The 11,782-nt window shown below is 44.1% G+C and overlaps 1 protein-coding gene across 1 annotated transcript in view; it reads left to right on the forward strand.

Moving 5' to 3' along the window:
* The window catches only part of LOC116832042 (uncharacterized), an 87,101-nt gene that overhangs the window by 56,569 nt on the left and 18,750 nt on the right, over nucleotides 1-11,782 (forward strand). The window contains exons 3-4 of the mRNA XM_075073056.1: nucleotides 6,641-6,794; nucleotides 8,842-8,996. Of these exons, the coding sequence (XP_074929157.1) occupies nucleotides 6,641-6,794; nucleotides 8,842-8,996 (309 nt within the window). The remainder of the gene's footprint in view (nucleotides 1-6,640; nucleotides 6,795-8,841; nucleotides 8,997-11,782) is intronic.

The following is an 11,782-nucleotide window of genomic DNA, read 5'->3' on the forward strand; positions in this document are numbered from 1 at the left end:
CTTATAGACTAACAGACGTTTTGGAGCGTGAGCTTTCGTGCGTCTGACGAAGTGGGCATTCACCCACGAAAGCTCACGCTCCAAAACGTCTGTTAGTCTATAAGGTGCCACAGGATTCTCTGCTGCTATTCTAGCTTTGGGCACTTATCCAGACTGATCCTCCAGAATCCTGGGATTTATAGCCCCCGCATTCCAACTGCAGTTACTGGGGTTTTTCCTTATTTACGTCAGGATAATAATATTATTAATATTATATAACATTATTATTTTTCTGTTGAAACTTATTTTAGGGGGACAAATTTGGCTTTATGACTAAGTGGAAATTTGTTGGAAAATTTTCTGTTTTTGTCAAAGATATTTGGGTTGTCACCCGACCCCCCCAACCCCCCCCCGCACTCCCATATATTTGGCTTTAAACCTAAACATTTTGTTTTCCGTTGCTGAAAACTGAAGATTTTTTTGGTGTTTGGCTGCCAAACAAAAATGAAATATATTCTTTTTCATCAGTTTGGCCGGGGAGGTGGGGTGGAGTGGGGGTTGAAACATCATTTCACAACCAGCTATATCGCTGGGTACTTCCCTCTGAGAATCTCAGTGTGATTTACAAATGGTAATAAGTTAAGCTTTGCAACTACCCTGGGAGGAAGGCTAGCATTATCTTCCCCACTTTAAATAGGGGGAAATGGAGGTACAGAGATGACCAGGGCCGGCGCTTCCATTTAGGCGACCTAAGCGGTCGCCTAGGGCACCAGGATTTGGGAGGGCAGCAATTCGGTGGGGGGGTCCTTCCGCGCTCTGGGTCGTCATCGTCAATTCTGCAGCGGGTCCTTCACTCGCTCCAGGACCCACCGCCAAAGTGCCCAGAAGACCGGGAGCGCAGAAGGACCCCCCCCACCGCAGAATTGCTGCCAACGACCCGGAGTGCTTAAGGGCCCCCGCATAGGGCGCCAAAAACCCGGCACCACTCCTGGAGATGACGTGACCTGTCCAGGGTCTCACAGGAAGGTGGCATCAGAACTGGGAACAGACCTCAGATCTCCTGACTTTGTCTCATGCTTCAGCCATATGATCATCCTCCCACTTTTTTTTTTTTTTTTACCTATCACCATCAACTCAATAGCAGAGGTTGTCATACTCAGTCCTCAGCAATTTGTTTTCATGGGGAGTGAGGGGGGCAGAGGAGGAAGGTGATTCCTTTGTTCTTTTGACAACATTTCCCTCACCCACCTGTGCTCCTCACCCACCTGCTTGGGCAGCATCTGGAATAAGTGACTTTCCCCCCTTTCAGAAACAAAGTCAATGCGGCATTGTGAGTCAGCAAAACAGCACATCCAGCAATCTCCTTGTGCCCAGCTCTCTCCCTCAGACCAGTGCTGCCTCCTACACAGAGCCTGGGAATGGTTTGCACATTTTCTGAAAGCTTTACAGTTGTGGGTCATTGTTTGCAGCAACCCTTTCCATCTGCCTTACGAGGGCCAAATCTTCAGCGTAGTCTCCCCATTGACATTAAAGGCGCTACCCCGATTTATACCAGCTGAGGATCTGGCCCTACATTTTCAACCTAGATGCATTTTGTATTTTCAAAGATCCCTTGGCAGAATCTCCCTGTCTGCAAATGTAATGCACCCACCACTGGGGTATCTAGTTCACAGTAGTAATATGCTCTTTGCATTTTCAAAACACTTTACAAACATTAGCTAATTATCTGCCCTTGGTATTTAAGGGACCTCCCCAACACCATAACATCTCACCATCTTCCATTTATTAATCCTCACAACGCTTCTGTGATGTAGGAAATACTGTTATCCCAAACTGCAAAAGGACCAGCTCCTCAAAAGTATTTAGACACCTAATCTCCAAACCCTTGGAGGATCTGGGCCAGGGAGACTAAGGATAGCATTTTCAAAAGTACCCAAGTGACTTAGGGATCTATGTCCTATTGAAGTCAGAACTCTGCTGATTTATTAGGTTCTGCTGGGAGTTGAAGATGCTCAGCAGCTCATAGACTCATAGACTTATAGACTCGTAGGTCAGAAGGGACCAATATGATCATCTAGTCTGACCTCCTGCACAAAGCAGGCCACAGAACCCTACCCATCCACTTTTATAGCAACCCCTAACCCATGACCGAGTTATTGAAGTCCTCAAAATTGTGGTTTGAAGACCTCAAGCTGCAGAGAATCCACCAGCAAGCGACCCATGCCCCACGCTGCAGAGGAGGCGAAACCTCCAGGGCCCCTGCCAATCCCCTGGAAGAAAATTCTTCCGACCCAATATTGGCGATCAGCTAAACCCTGAGCATGTGGGCAAGACTCACCAGCCAGCACCAGGAAAGGAATTCTCTGCTAGTAACTCAGATCCCATCCCATCCAACATCCCTCACAGACCATTGAGCAAACTTATCTGCTGATAATCCAAGATCAATGCCCAAATAAAACTATCCCATTCATATCATCCCCTCCATATACTTATCAAGTTAGTCTTAAAGCCAGATAGTCTTTTGCCCCCACTACTTCCTCGGAAGCTGTTCCAGAACTTCACTCCCCTAAGGTTAGAAACCTTCATCTAATTCAAGTCTAAACTTCCTAATATCCAGTTTGTACCCATTTGTCCTTATGCCTACATTAGTACTAAGCTTAAATAATTCCTCTCCCTCCCTGACGTTTAATCCCCCTGATATATTTATAGAGCAAGCAATCCCCCGGAGCCTTCTTTGGCTAGGCTAAACAAGCCAAGCTCTTTGAGTCTCCTTTCATAAGGCAGGTTTTCCATTCCTCGGATCATCCTAGTAGCCCATCTCTGAAACCTGTTCCAGTTTGAATTCATCCTTCTTAAACATGGGACACCAGAACTGCACACAATATTCCAGGTGGGGTCCACCAGCGCCTTATATAACGGTACTAACACCTCCTTATCCTTGCTGAAATACTTCGCCTGATGCATCCTAAAACCGCATTTGCTTTTTTAACGGCCATATCGCATTGGGCCTCATTGACATCCTGCTATCAACCAATACCCCAAGGTCCTTTCCTCCTCTGTTGCTTTCCAACTGAGGTCACCAATGTATATCTAAATTCTTATTATTAATCCCTAAGTGCATGACTTGCACGTTTCACTATTATATTTCATCCTATTATTATACTCAGTTTACAAGGTGGTCCAGATTCCTGTATTGTATCCCGGTCCTTCTCCGTTGTAGCAATACCCCCAGCTTGTGTCATCCGAACTTTATTAGCACATTCCCGCTCTTCGTGCCAAGGTCAGAATAAAAAGGTTAAATAAGATTGTCCCAAACCGATCCTTGAGGACTCCACTAGTAACCTCCTTCCAGCCTGACAGTTCACCCTCAGTACGACCCGCTGGAGTCTCCCTTTAACCAGTTCCTTATCACCTTACAACTTCATATTCATCCCCATCTTTTCCAATTTAACTACAGTCCCATGTGGAACCGTGTCAAATGCCTTAATGAAATCGAGGAATTAGATCTACCGCATTTCCTTTGTCTAAGTAATCTGTCACCTTCTCAAAGAAGGAGATCAGGTTGGTTTGGCATGATCTACCTTTAGTAAATCCATGTTGTAATTCGTCCCAATACCATTGACCTCAATGTCCTTAACACTACTTTCTCCTTTAAAATTTTTTCCAAGACCTTACACACTGCAGACGTCAAGCTAACAGGCTTATAGTTCCGATCACTTTTTTCCTTTCTTAAAATAGGAACTACATTAGCATTCTCCAGTCGTACAGTACAACCCCCAGTTTACCGATTGATTAAAAATTCTCCTAACGGGCTCGCAATTTCATGCGCCAGTTCCTTTAATATCCTTGGATGGAGATTGTCCAGGCCTCCGATTTTGTCCATTAAGCTGTTCAAGTTTGGCCTCTACCTCAGTGACGGGTAATATCCACCTCCATATCCTCATTCCCATTTATCATCCCTCCATCATCCCTAAATCCTCACTAGTCTTATTAAAGACGAGGCAAAGTACTTATTTAGATATTGGGCCATGCCTAGGTTATCCTTAACATCCATTCCATCCTCAGTGGTATAGGGCCCACTTCTTCTCTCCTTTGTTTCTTTTATTTATGTGGCTGTAGAACCTTTTGCAAGGTCAGTTCTAAATGGCTTAGCCTTCCTCACTTTATCCTACATGTTCTGACCTCACTAAGGTAGTTCCTTGCTAATCCCCCTTCTTCCACTCCCGTTAAGCTTTCTGCTTTTCCTAATCCCTCTGTGAATGTCTTGCTCATCCCGCTTTGGCCTACAACTCCTGCCCATTGGTGTTTTCCCTTCTGGGATGCAGGCTTCCGACAGTTTCTGCATGGGTCCTAAATGAACAAGAGATCTGACAGGAAAGCCCCATTTTTATCATAAGGCTTCTAAGCTCTTTTCCTCCCAGAGAGTTCTTTAATCCTTTGGAAAACACCAAGAGATGAAAAAGCAAACACATCAGTTAGGGACACATGGACTCCTGGAGAAAGAGCTGTATTGCCCAGTGCAATATCAAAGAGCGACAGAATGCTACCTGCACCACCTTCTAGGATCCTAGCAGATCTCATCAGCTGAGCAGCCACAAACAGTGCTTCGGGAAGCTGTGTCCAAAGAATATCCACAGCCGATGCTGCAGGGGTGCTGTTTGAGCTGAGATTTCCAAAGGCGGCTAAAGGAGTTAGGCACCCAACTCCCACTGACTTGCAAGGGATTCCCTTAAGCCCCAGTGAAAAATCCCAGCACTCTTCCCTCTGCTCTGCAAAGCAGCATCCCAGCCTGGAGGCATTATACAGCATTATGCTGTTGGGGAAATAGGGTTCAGATAAGAGGGTTAACGTAGGGTTAACTTGACTGCTTGTGATTCTTAAAAGGAGCTTACCCTGGTGTCTTGGTCAAATGCCAACACCAATAAGAATCTACTTCTACCTAGTTATACTCCCCTGCAGTTGCAAATGGATAAAGTACTCTTCACTTCCTGTCCTAAACTCTTGTGTAGCATTCCTGGGCATTGTTAAACAATGACCACATTCCACACACGTGACAAGATTAATCTATAAAGTATGGAGAAAACTATATTGAATTTAAAATCACAGTTCACTAAGGTGCAAAATGGCCTTACACTGATACAAGAAACTTCTTCACAGAGTCAGTTACAAGCAATCAAGATATCACTGCTTTGGCAAGTAACTGAATACCACATACAGCATATTTGTTTCGCAACATTTTATCTGACTCTGGCATCCTGTCTATAAAAACACAAGATATTATTGTTTGTGCATGTTCCTACAGAAATAATATTATCTTAAATTGTGAGTCACTTTTATAGTGGGGTTTGTTTATTTACACACACACAGTGTCTTGGTTGAGCAGCTGTGAATTTGGAAATGTGAATTCAATTTCTTTTTGAAAGAGATGTTAAAATATAAGTTTCCAATGGGATGCTGATGCAGGGATCAAAATATTAATCACTGACAGGTACACTTACACCTGTCAGGCCGTTAGTTTAAACCACTGTTTCCAAAACACTCAGAGTCTTTAGGGATCAGCTGCAAGAGAAAACATGTTTCAGAACAAAGCCACTTTTGGAGTATGAATCAAAATAGGTGAAATTATAAGATATAATGGACCAGATGCTCAGCTGATGTAAACTGACATATCTCCATTGAAGTCAATGGAGCTACATTGATATACAGCAGCTGAAGATGTGGCCTAATAAAATTCAGATGTATCAATTTGTGCATCTAAAATCTGAGCCACCATAAACAAAAGACACTTTAGAAAATTACGGCTTTACTTTCTAAAATCACTTCAGAATTTATCACAAGTCAAAAGTAACCATCCCATTTCAAAGTGAACTACAAAACCAAGCTAGGAATGTAGTGATGCCCAGAAATGCTGGGAGACAGTATAAGTTACCTTTGCCTCAGCTGTTTAAAAATTCATTTTAGCCTTCACAAAATCTGAGTTCTCGCTGGATTTTTTTGTGGTTACTAAAAATAAAAATACTGTCTGTATTTGGTTTGACCCATTATAAAGATTGTGCTCATTTGCAAAATTCAAATCTGGATCCAGATTTGGATTCAAAACTCTAAAGTTTAGGGTTGTTTGGATCTGGGGGTTTGGTTCTGATCCATCTTTAATCAAAATGAATCATTTTGGGATGTCTAGGGACAGTTCCTCCTCTGATATATTTCACCAGAACTCCTTGCCTCAGAAGTCAATGCAACTGCTGGTAGTTCTGGTCTCTGTGATTTCCCAGAATGCTGCATTTCATGGTATTACTAGAGAACCAGGAGCAGCCAAGCCTTCACAGTGGCTTAAAATAATTTTGAAGAAGGCTAGTTAAAGTTTATTTACCTGCTGGATACCCAGAGAGCATGTTAACAGTGAGCTGATACTTGAAATGATTCAAAATCCTTGAAGTATGAAATTCCATGCTACGAAGAAACTTAGCTCCAGCCAGCCTCCCTGCTCCTAGGCCATTTAGAATGAGTTAGATACATTTATCTGGATCCTGACAGGTCTTGGAATAACCCTGGACATCTCTAGTTTGGAATGCTTACTATTTATCCGCAATATCTCCCTGCCCCAGTTACCTTGGGCCACTGCAATGTAATAGCCTGCATACCTTCTCCTTGTCTGGTGTAGGAGTATTTTCTGCAGCACTGTTCCTGTGGAGCTGCCAGCATCTTGCTCAACTCATACCAGGAGGTGAAGAAACTTTTTACTGGGAGGAGCAGACCGCACAGTCTCTTGGTTCAGAGTGGAAACCAGTCCGACCTTTCGATCATCCCAGAAAAAGGTGGGTTTCAGTATTGGTGTTGATGTCTCGTGGCCCTCATTCACATCCACCCTGCAACTTGTGTTGTCATCTACACCTGTGCCAAGTGGGGGTAAAATGCTGCTAAATCAGGTGGCTAGGGTTTCACACTGCTTTCCACTGCTTTTGCACAGGTGCAAATGACTGCACAAGACAATGGAGAATCAGGCCCAAAGGGCTCACTCCTGCCTTTATGCTCAAGTGGGATAATCTGAAGTTTATGGAAGCTGGAGGTCCCTGAATCTGTGGCTTTATTTTCACTGGGCAAAAAGGTGTAATTTTTACCTGTGTTATTCCACCTTAAAATCCTAGTGCTGTGCTTCGCAAACTTTTTACTACCAAGGACCCCTTTGGCATCTAACTTATTGGCCCAGTCTCCCTTCATTTTTTATACACAAGTTTCATGTTACTATTATTCTATTAGTCACTATCTGTACTTCTGTTTTTCGTAAATGGGGACATTACTTTCCTATCTTGTAGAAGTGTTGTGGGTCTTGACACCCTCTAACCCCTCACAGAGAGGGTGTAGTCTCAAATAGGCAAGTTCTGGTACTACCCGAATGGCCCTGCCAGTGTGGGAATACCCTTGCCAGCTTGACCTCTTCTATCCAGTGCATGCAAAGTCACACTGAATGTAGGATACCATTTTGAGAACAAAATGGAGCCTCCAGGGGGCAAAAGTGCCAGACCACTGTTCAGATGTGTTCTGACCCTGGCTCAAGGGACAGACCCCAGCATAACCCACTGCAGATCCCCAGAGGCCAGGGACCCCACTTTGGGAACCACTCTCCTAGTGTACACAAGGCCTGGTGTAGTTTTACCATATTAGCTGGTTGGGGTAAATCCTGTGGGGTAACCTAGGGTGTTACTTTGACCAGCTAACATGTTTTAAAACTACAGTTGCCTTGTCTACACTAGGATTTTAATCTGGGTTAGATAACATGTAGACATGGTGAGAGGAGCTAAGGACAGTGCACTCACTAAACTGTCCTTTCGAGGAATCCACCATTCCTTAGCCCGTGTGTTAGGATAGTTCTTCATTGGCACCTTAAGATACCCAAAACAAGATGTGATTTGACCTAATGTGGGAAACCTTATCTCCTTGCCCCAGTTATGAGCATCCTACCATCTCAAACAGTCACAGAGCACATCCTAGCTGAGGCAGAGCTAAGCCCTATCTGTGCAGTCTGGATTCCAATGCAAACTTTCCCACAGGTTTGGAGGGACTGGGCTCAGCCTGTCGGAAGAACACAGTCAGCTGAGAAGTTTGGATCCATAGGAGGATCTAAACTAGCCCAAATTCTGAGGCTGTTTGGTTTCACTGTGAAGTTTGTTTGGGCTTAGGCCCATCTCTCAGACTATGACACCACTGCCAGTCAACCCCAGCACACAACAGACACGAGCCTTCTCAGATGTATTCAGACAGAGAGGAGAGCCCTTTTAAGCAAGCTCTGCTCTGTTCCCCTGGTTTGGAAGGATGCTTGTCTAGATTAACACCACAAGAGTTTGAATCGGTTTGGAAACAATTGAGAAATCTCCCAAACTATCACTCATTTCTAGAATGAAACTTGAACCCACCATTCTGAAGCTGGGATGGGCCCGAGACAGAACATGTGGATCCAGGGAATGTTTTATCTGGGGTTTTAGTCTAGGTCCATCTCTAGTTTTAAGGTTCTGAAATGCTCCAGTATTTCCCTCCCTCCCACACACACAAGTCAATGGGAGCTTTGTCATTGATTTAAACAGGGCCGGGATTTCATGCCTTATATCCAAGTGAATTCCAAAATCCTCTGAGGGTGAGGAGAAGCTATCCAGATCTTTCCTACCTTAGAACAGTACCTGTTTCATAGGGGACTGCAGCAGTAAAGCTAGGACATTTCTTGTTTCTTGTAAGACAAGGAACTCAGGCACTTAAAGTGGGAAAGAATGTTCTCTTTCCAAGGCTAATAGTTCACAGCCTGCTGATAACACTGCCCATAGGGACTCTACTGGGCCATTTGTGTGTATAAATCTGAGCATTGAATTGCAGGAAGTGACACACACCTGGAATCAGGAGATAGACAGCTGGTGCTGGGGCTCAGGAAGACCTGGAGTAAAAGGAGCAATGAGAAGAATGACCTCAGAGATGCCTATAATCTGACTGATGGCCGAGCTTTCCTGCTAAAGGACCCAATGATGAAAAAGGTGACTGATAAGCTAACGCTCAGACAGACTGGCAAAGCTGTGATGACAGGGCTGAGACAGCAAGGGGAGCAACCATCAGCCAAATGCTAGAGGTTCAAAGTGGTGTTTTGGAGACTGTACAGAATTAGGGACTGAGAAAAATCTGCTGAGAAATGGGAGTAAATAAGAGCTGTGGGTGCTTAGCACCAGGCCTGAAATGAAGACATCAATACGCTTTATCTGTGGCTTGGAATGTGGTGGTGTAACAACAAGCTTCCAGCCCAAATTGAAACCCAACACATGCTGATGTGACGCCCTTGTGAAGTCAAAGAAACTCTGGATGGGTGTTTTTCCTCTTCAGCGCTTTTTCATTGTTTACAGCATCTCTGCACTTTCAGGTTCCGGCGGGGATCAGAAGTGCTGGGATGCTAGGCGAGAGGCTGTAATCACAGTGTTACAGCTTCACAGGAGAGAGGAAGCAGTGGGAATCTTACAGGAAAGTGTCTGTAGGAAATTTCCAGCCCAATGTTGCACACCTAAGTGGTTCAGATTGTTTGCATGAGCTTCAGAGCCCTGGTCTACACTACACGTTTAAACCAAACTTAGCAGCATTAAACCGATTTAACCCTGCACCCGTCCACACAACGAAGCCCTTTATACTGATATAAAGGGCTCTTTAAACCAATTTCTGTACACCTCCCTGATGAGGGGAGTAGCGCTGAAATCGATATTGCCATGTCGGATTAGGGTTAGTTTGGCCGCAATTCAACAGTATTGGCCTCCGGGTGGTATCCCACAGTGCACCATTGTGACCGCTCTGGAAAGCAATCTGAACTCGGATGCACTGGCCAGGTAGACAGGAAAAGCCCCACGAACTTTTGAATTTGCCCAGCGTGGAGCTCTGATCAGCCCAGGTGGCGATGAAGTCCCAAATCCAAAAAGAGCTCCAGCATGGATTGTATGGGAGATACTGGATCTGATCGCTGTATGAGGAGACAAATTTGTTCTATCTGAGCTCCATTACAGAAGATGAAATGCCAAAGCATTTGAAAAAATCTCCAGGACTATGAAGACAGAGTCCACAGCAGGGATCAAGCAAGGGCTGTTGACAAGTGTAACAGAAAGCAAAAGAATCAAATAGACACTCTTGGAGGGAGGAGGGGTGTTGAGGACTCCAGCTATCCCACAGTCCCGCAGTCTCTGAAAAGCATTACATTCTTGCTGCGCTCGCCAATGCCTGAGAGAGTCAAAAACATTTCCCGGGTGTTCAGGGTGTATGTATTCAATTTACACTCTTCCTCCCAAAAAGGGAAAAATTGTTTCTCGCCTTTCTCAGTGTCACCTTGTCTTCCTGTGCATGCTGCTGGTAGACGGGGTGCTGCACACACTGAACACCAGCTACCCCTCCCGATGGTAGACGGTGCAAATGACGTATCCGGTCATCATCAGCCTGTGAGTGCTCCGTAGGCAGGCCTTTGTGAGTCGGTTCCGGTTGGCACCTGGGTAACAAATGAGACTCCCGGCTATTCCGGGCAGAATGGTACAGAAGGCTTGGTAACCGTCCTCATCGAATGCAGCTGGAGACTAAGCCCACCTACACTCATTTCCCTTCATGTCTAAAGATATTGAAATTCCTCAATGATAAGCCACAAAACTAAAGGTTAAAATGGCAGTGTATAAATCAAATTGGCCGATCCAATGTTCACGAAATCATAGAACTACATAATCATTTGTTGCCATAATCATCAGCCTGTAGAAGGGACAGTCACAAAGCTCTATATACCATTTTAGTCACTTCAGATTTATTTTGAAGACTGCAGGGTACATAACTGCCTCTGTACAAGAGTGCATTCCATCCATAAGAAAATCTTGTACAAGGAGATATTTCCCATTTCAGAATTTCTGAATTACAACCACAAGGGAAGATTATTGTCGATGCAGATGCAATAGCATTCCTTTTCCCAGAGGCCATAATCTGGCTTATATTGCATACTTAACATCTTCAACTACTTTTTCTAAATATTTCAGAGAGGGACACCTACTAAAGAGGCCCTGTAAACAAGTTCAATAGTAGTTAAGAGACCAGTTTAGTTTCCCAAGATTCTGGTCAGACTCAAAAACATTTTCCCCGGCTGAGAAAATGCGCCGCCTAATGCAGGGTTTTCTTGGCCACTTGGCCAGTTTAAGAAAGCTCTACATAAAATAAGAATAAAAAAAAAAAATCAATGGTCAATCACCTTCATTCTCTATATCACATGTATAACAATCTGCCAACTTAACCTATTCTTTGTAAATGGTCTGCAACTACCCTCATCACCACCGTATCACTTCCAATGTCTTTGTATATGATGATGACTAACGATTGTCATTTTCACATTTCCTCTCTCTATCCTCCCCCAGAATAGATCATGTTTGTGTTTTTGTTTGTATGGACTGGGGTAAATATTTCAATATTACAAACTGCTTAATGTTTAACATTAAAAAAGGCAGTCAGTTAAATGTGCTGCTCCTGGAACAGAAAGTTTGCTCTTGACCAAAGTTATATCTTACATTCATTTTTCTTAAAATTGAAACTGCAATCTCCCAGTGAAACATGTTGGATCTGGCGCAGTATAGGCCTCCCACAACACATTACCTTGGGAGCGGAGGTCACGGTCTTATATAAGAGTGAGAGTAATTAATTAGGAAAATAAGCCCAACCCCCTGCCTAATAATCCACTGCCTCCTAAGTACTGCACTATAAAAGCTCCATTGCTGCGTATGCCCTGAGATAAGACTCACGATTTCCTACACTGCAGATGCAGAAA

Source organism: Chelonoidis abingdonii, chromosome 16, assembly GCF_003597395.2.
Source record: "Chelonoidis abingdonii isolate Lonesome George chromosome 16, CheloAbing_2.0, whole genome shotgun sequence".
Lineage (NCBI taxonomy): Eukaryota > Metazoa > Chordata > Testudines > Testudinidae > Chelonoidis > Chelonoidis abingdonii.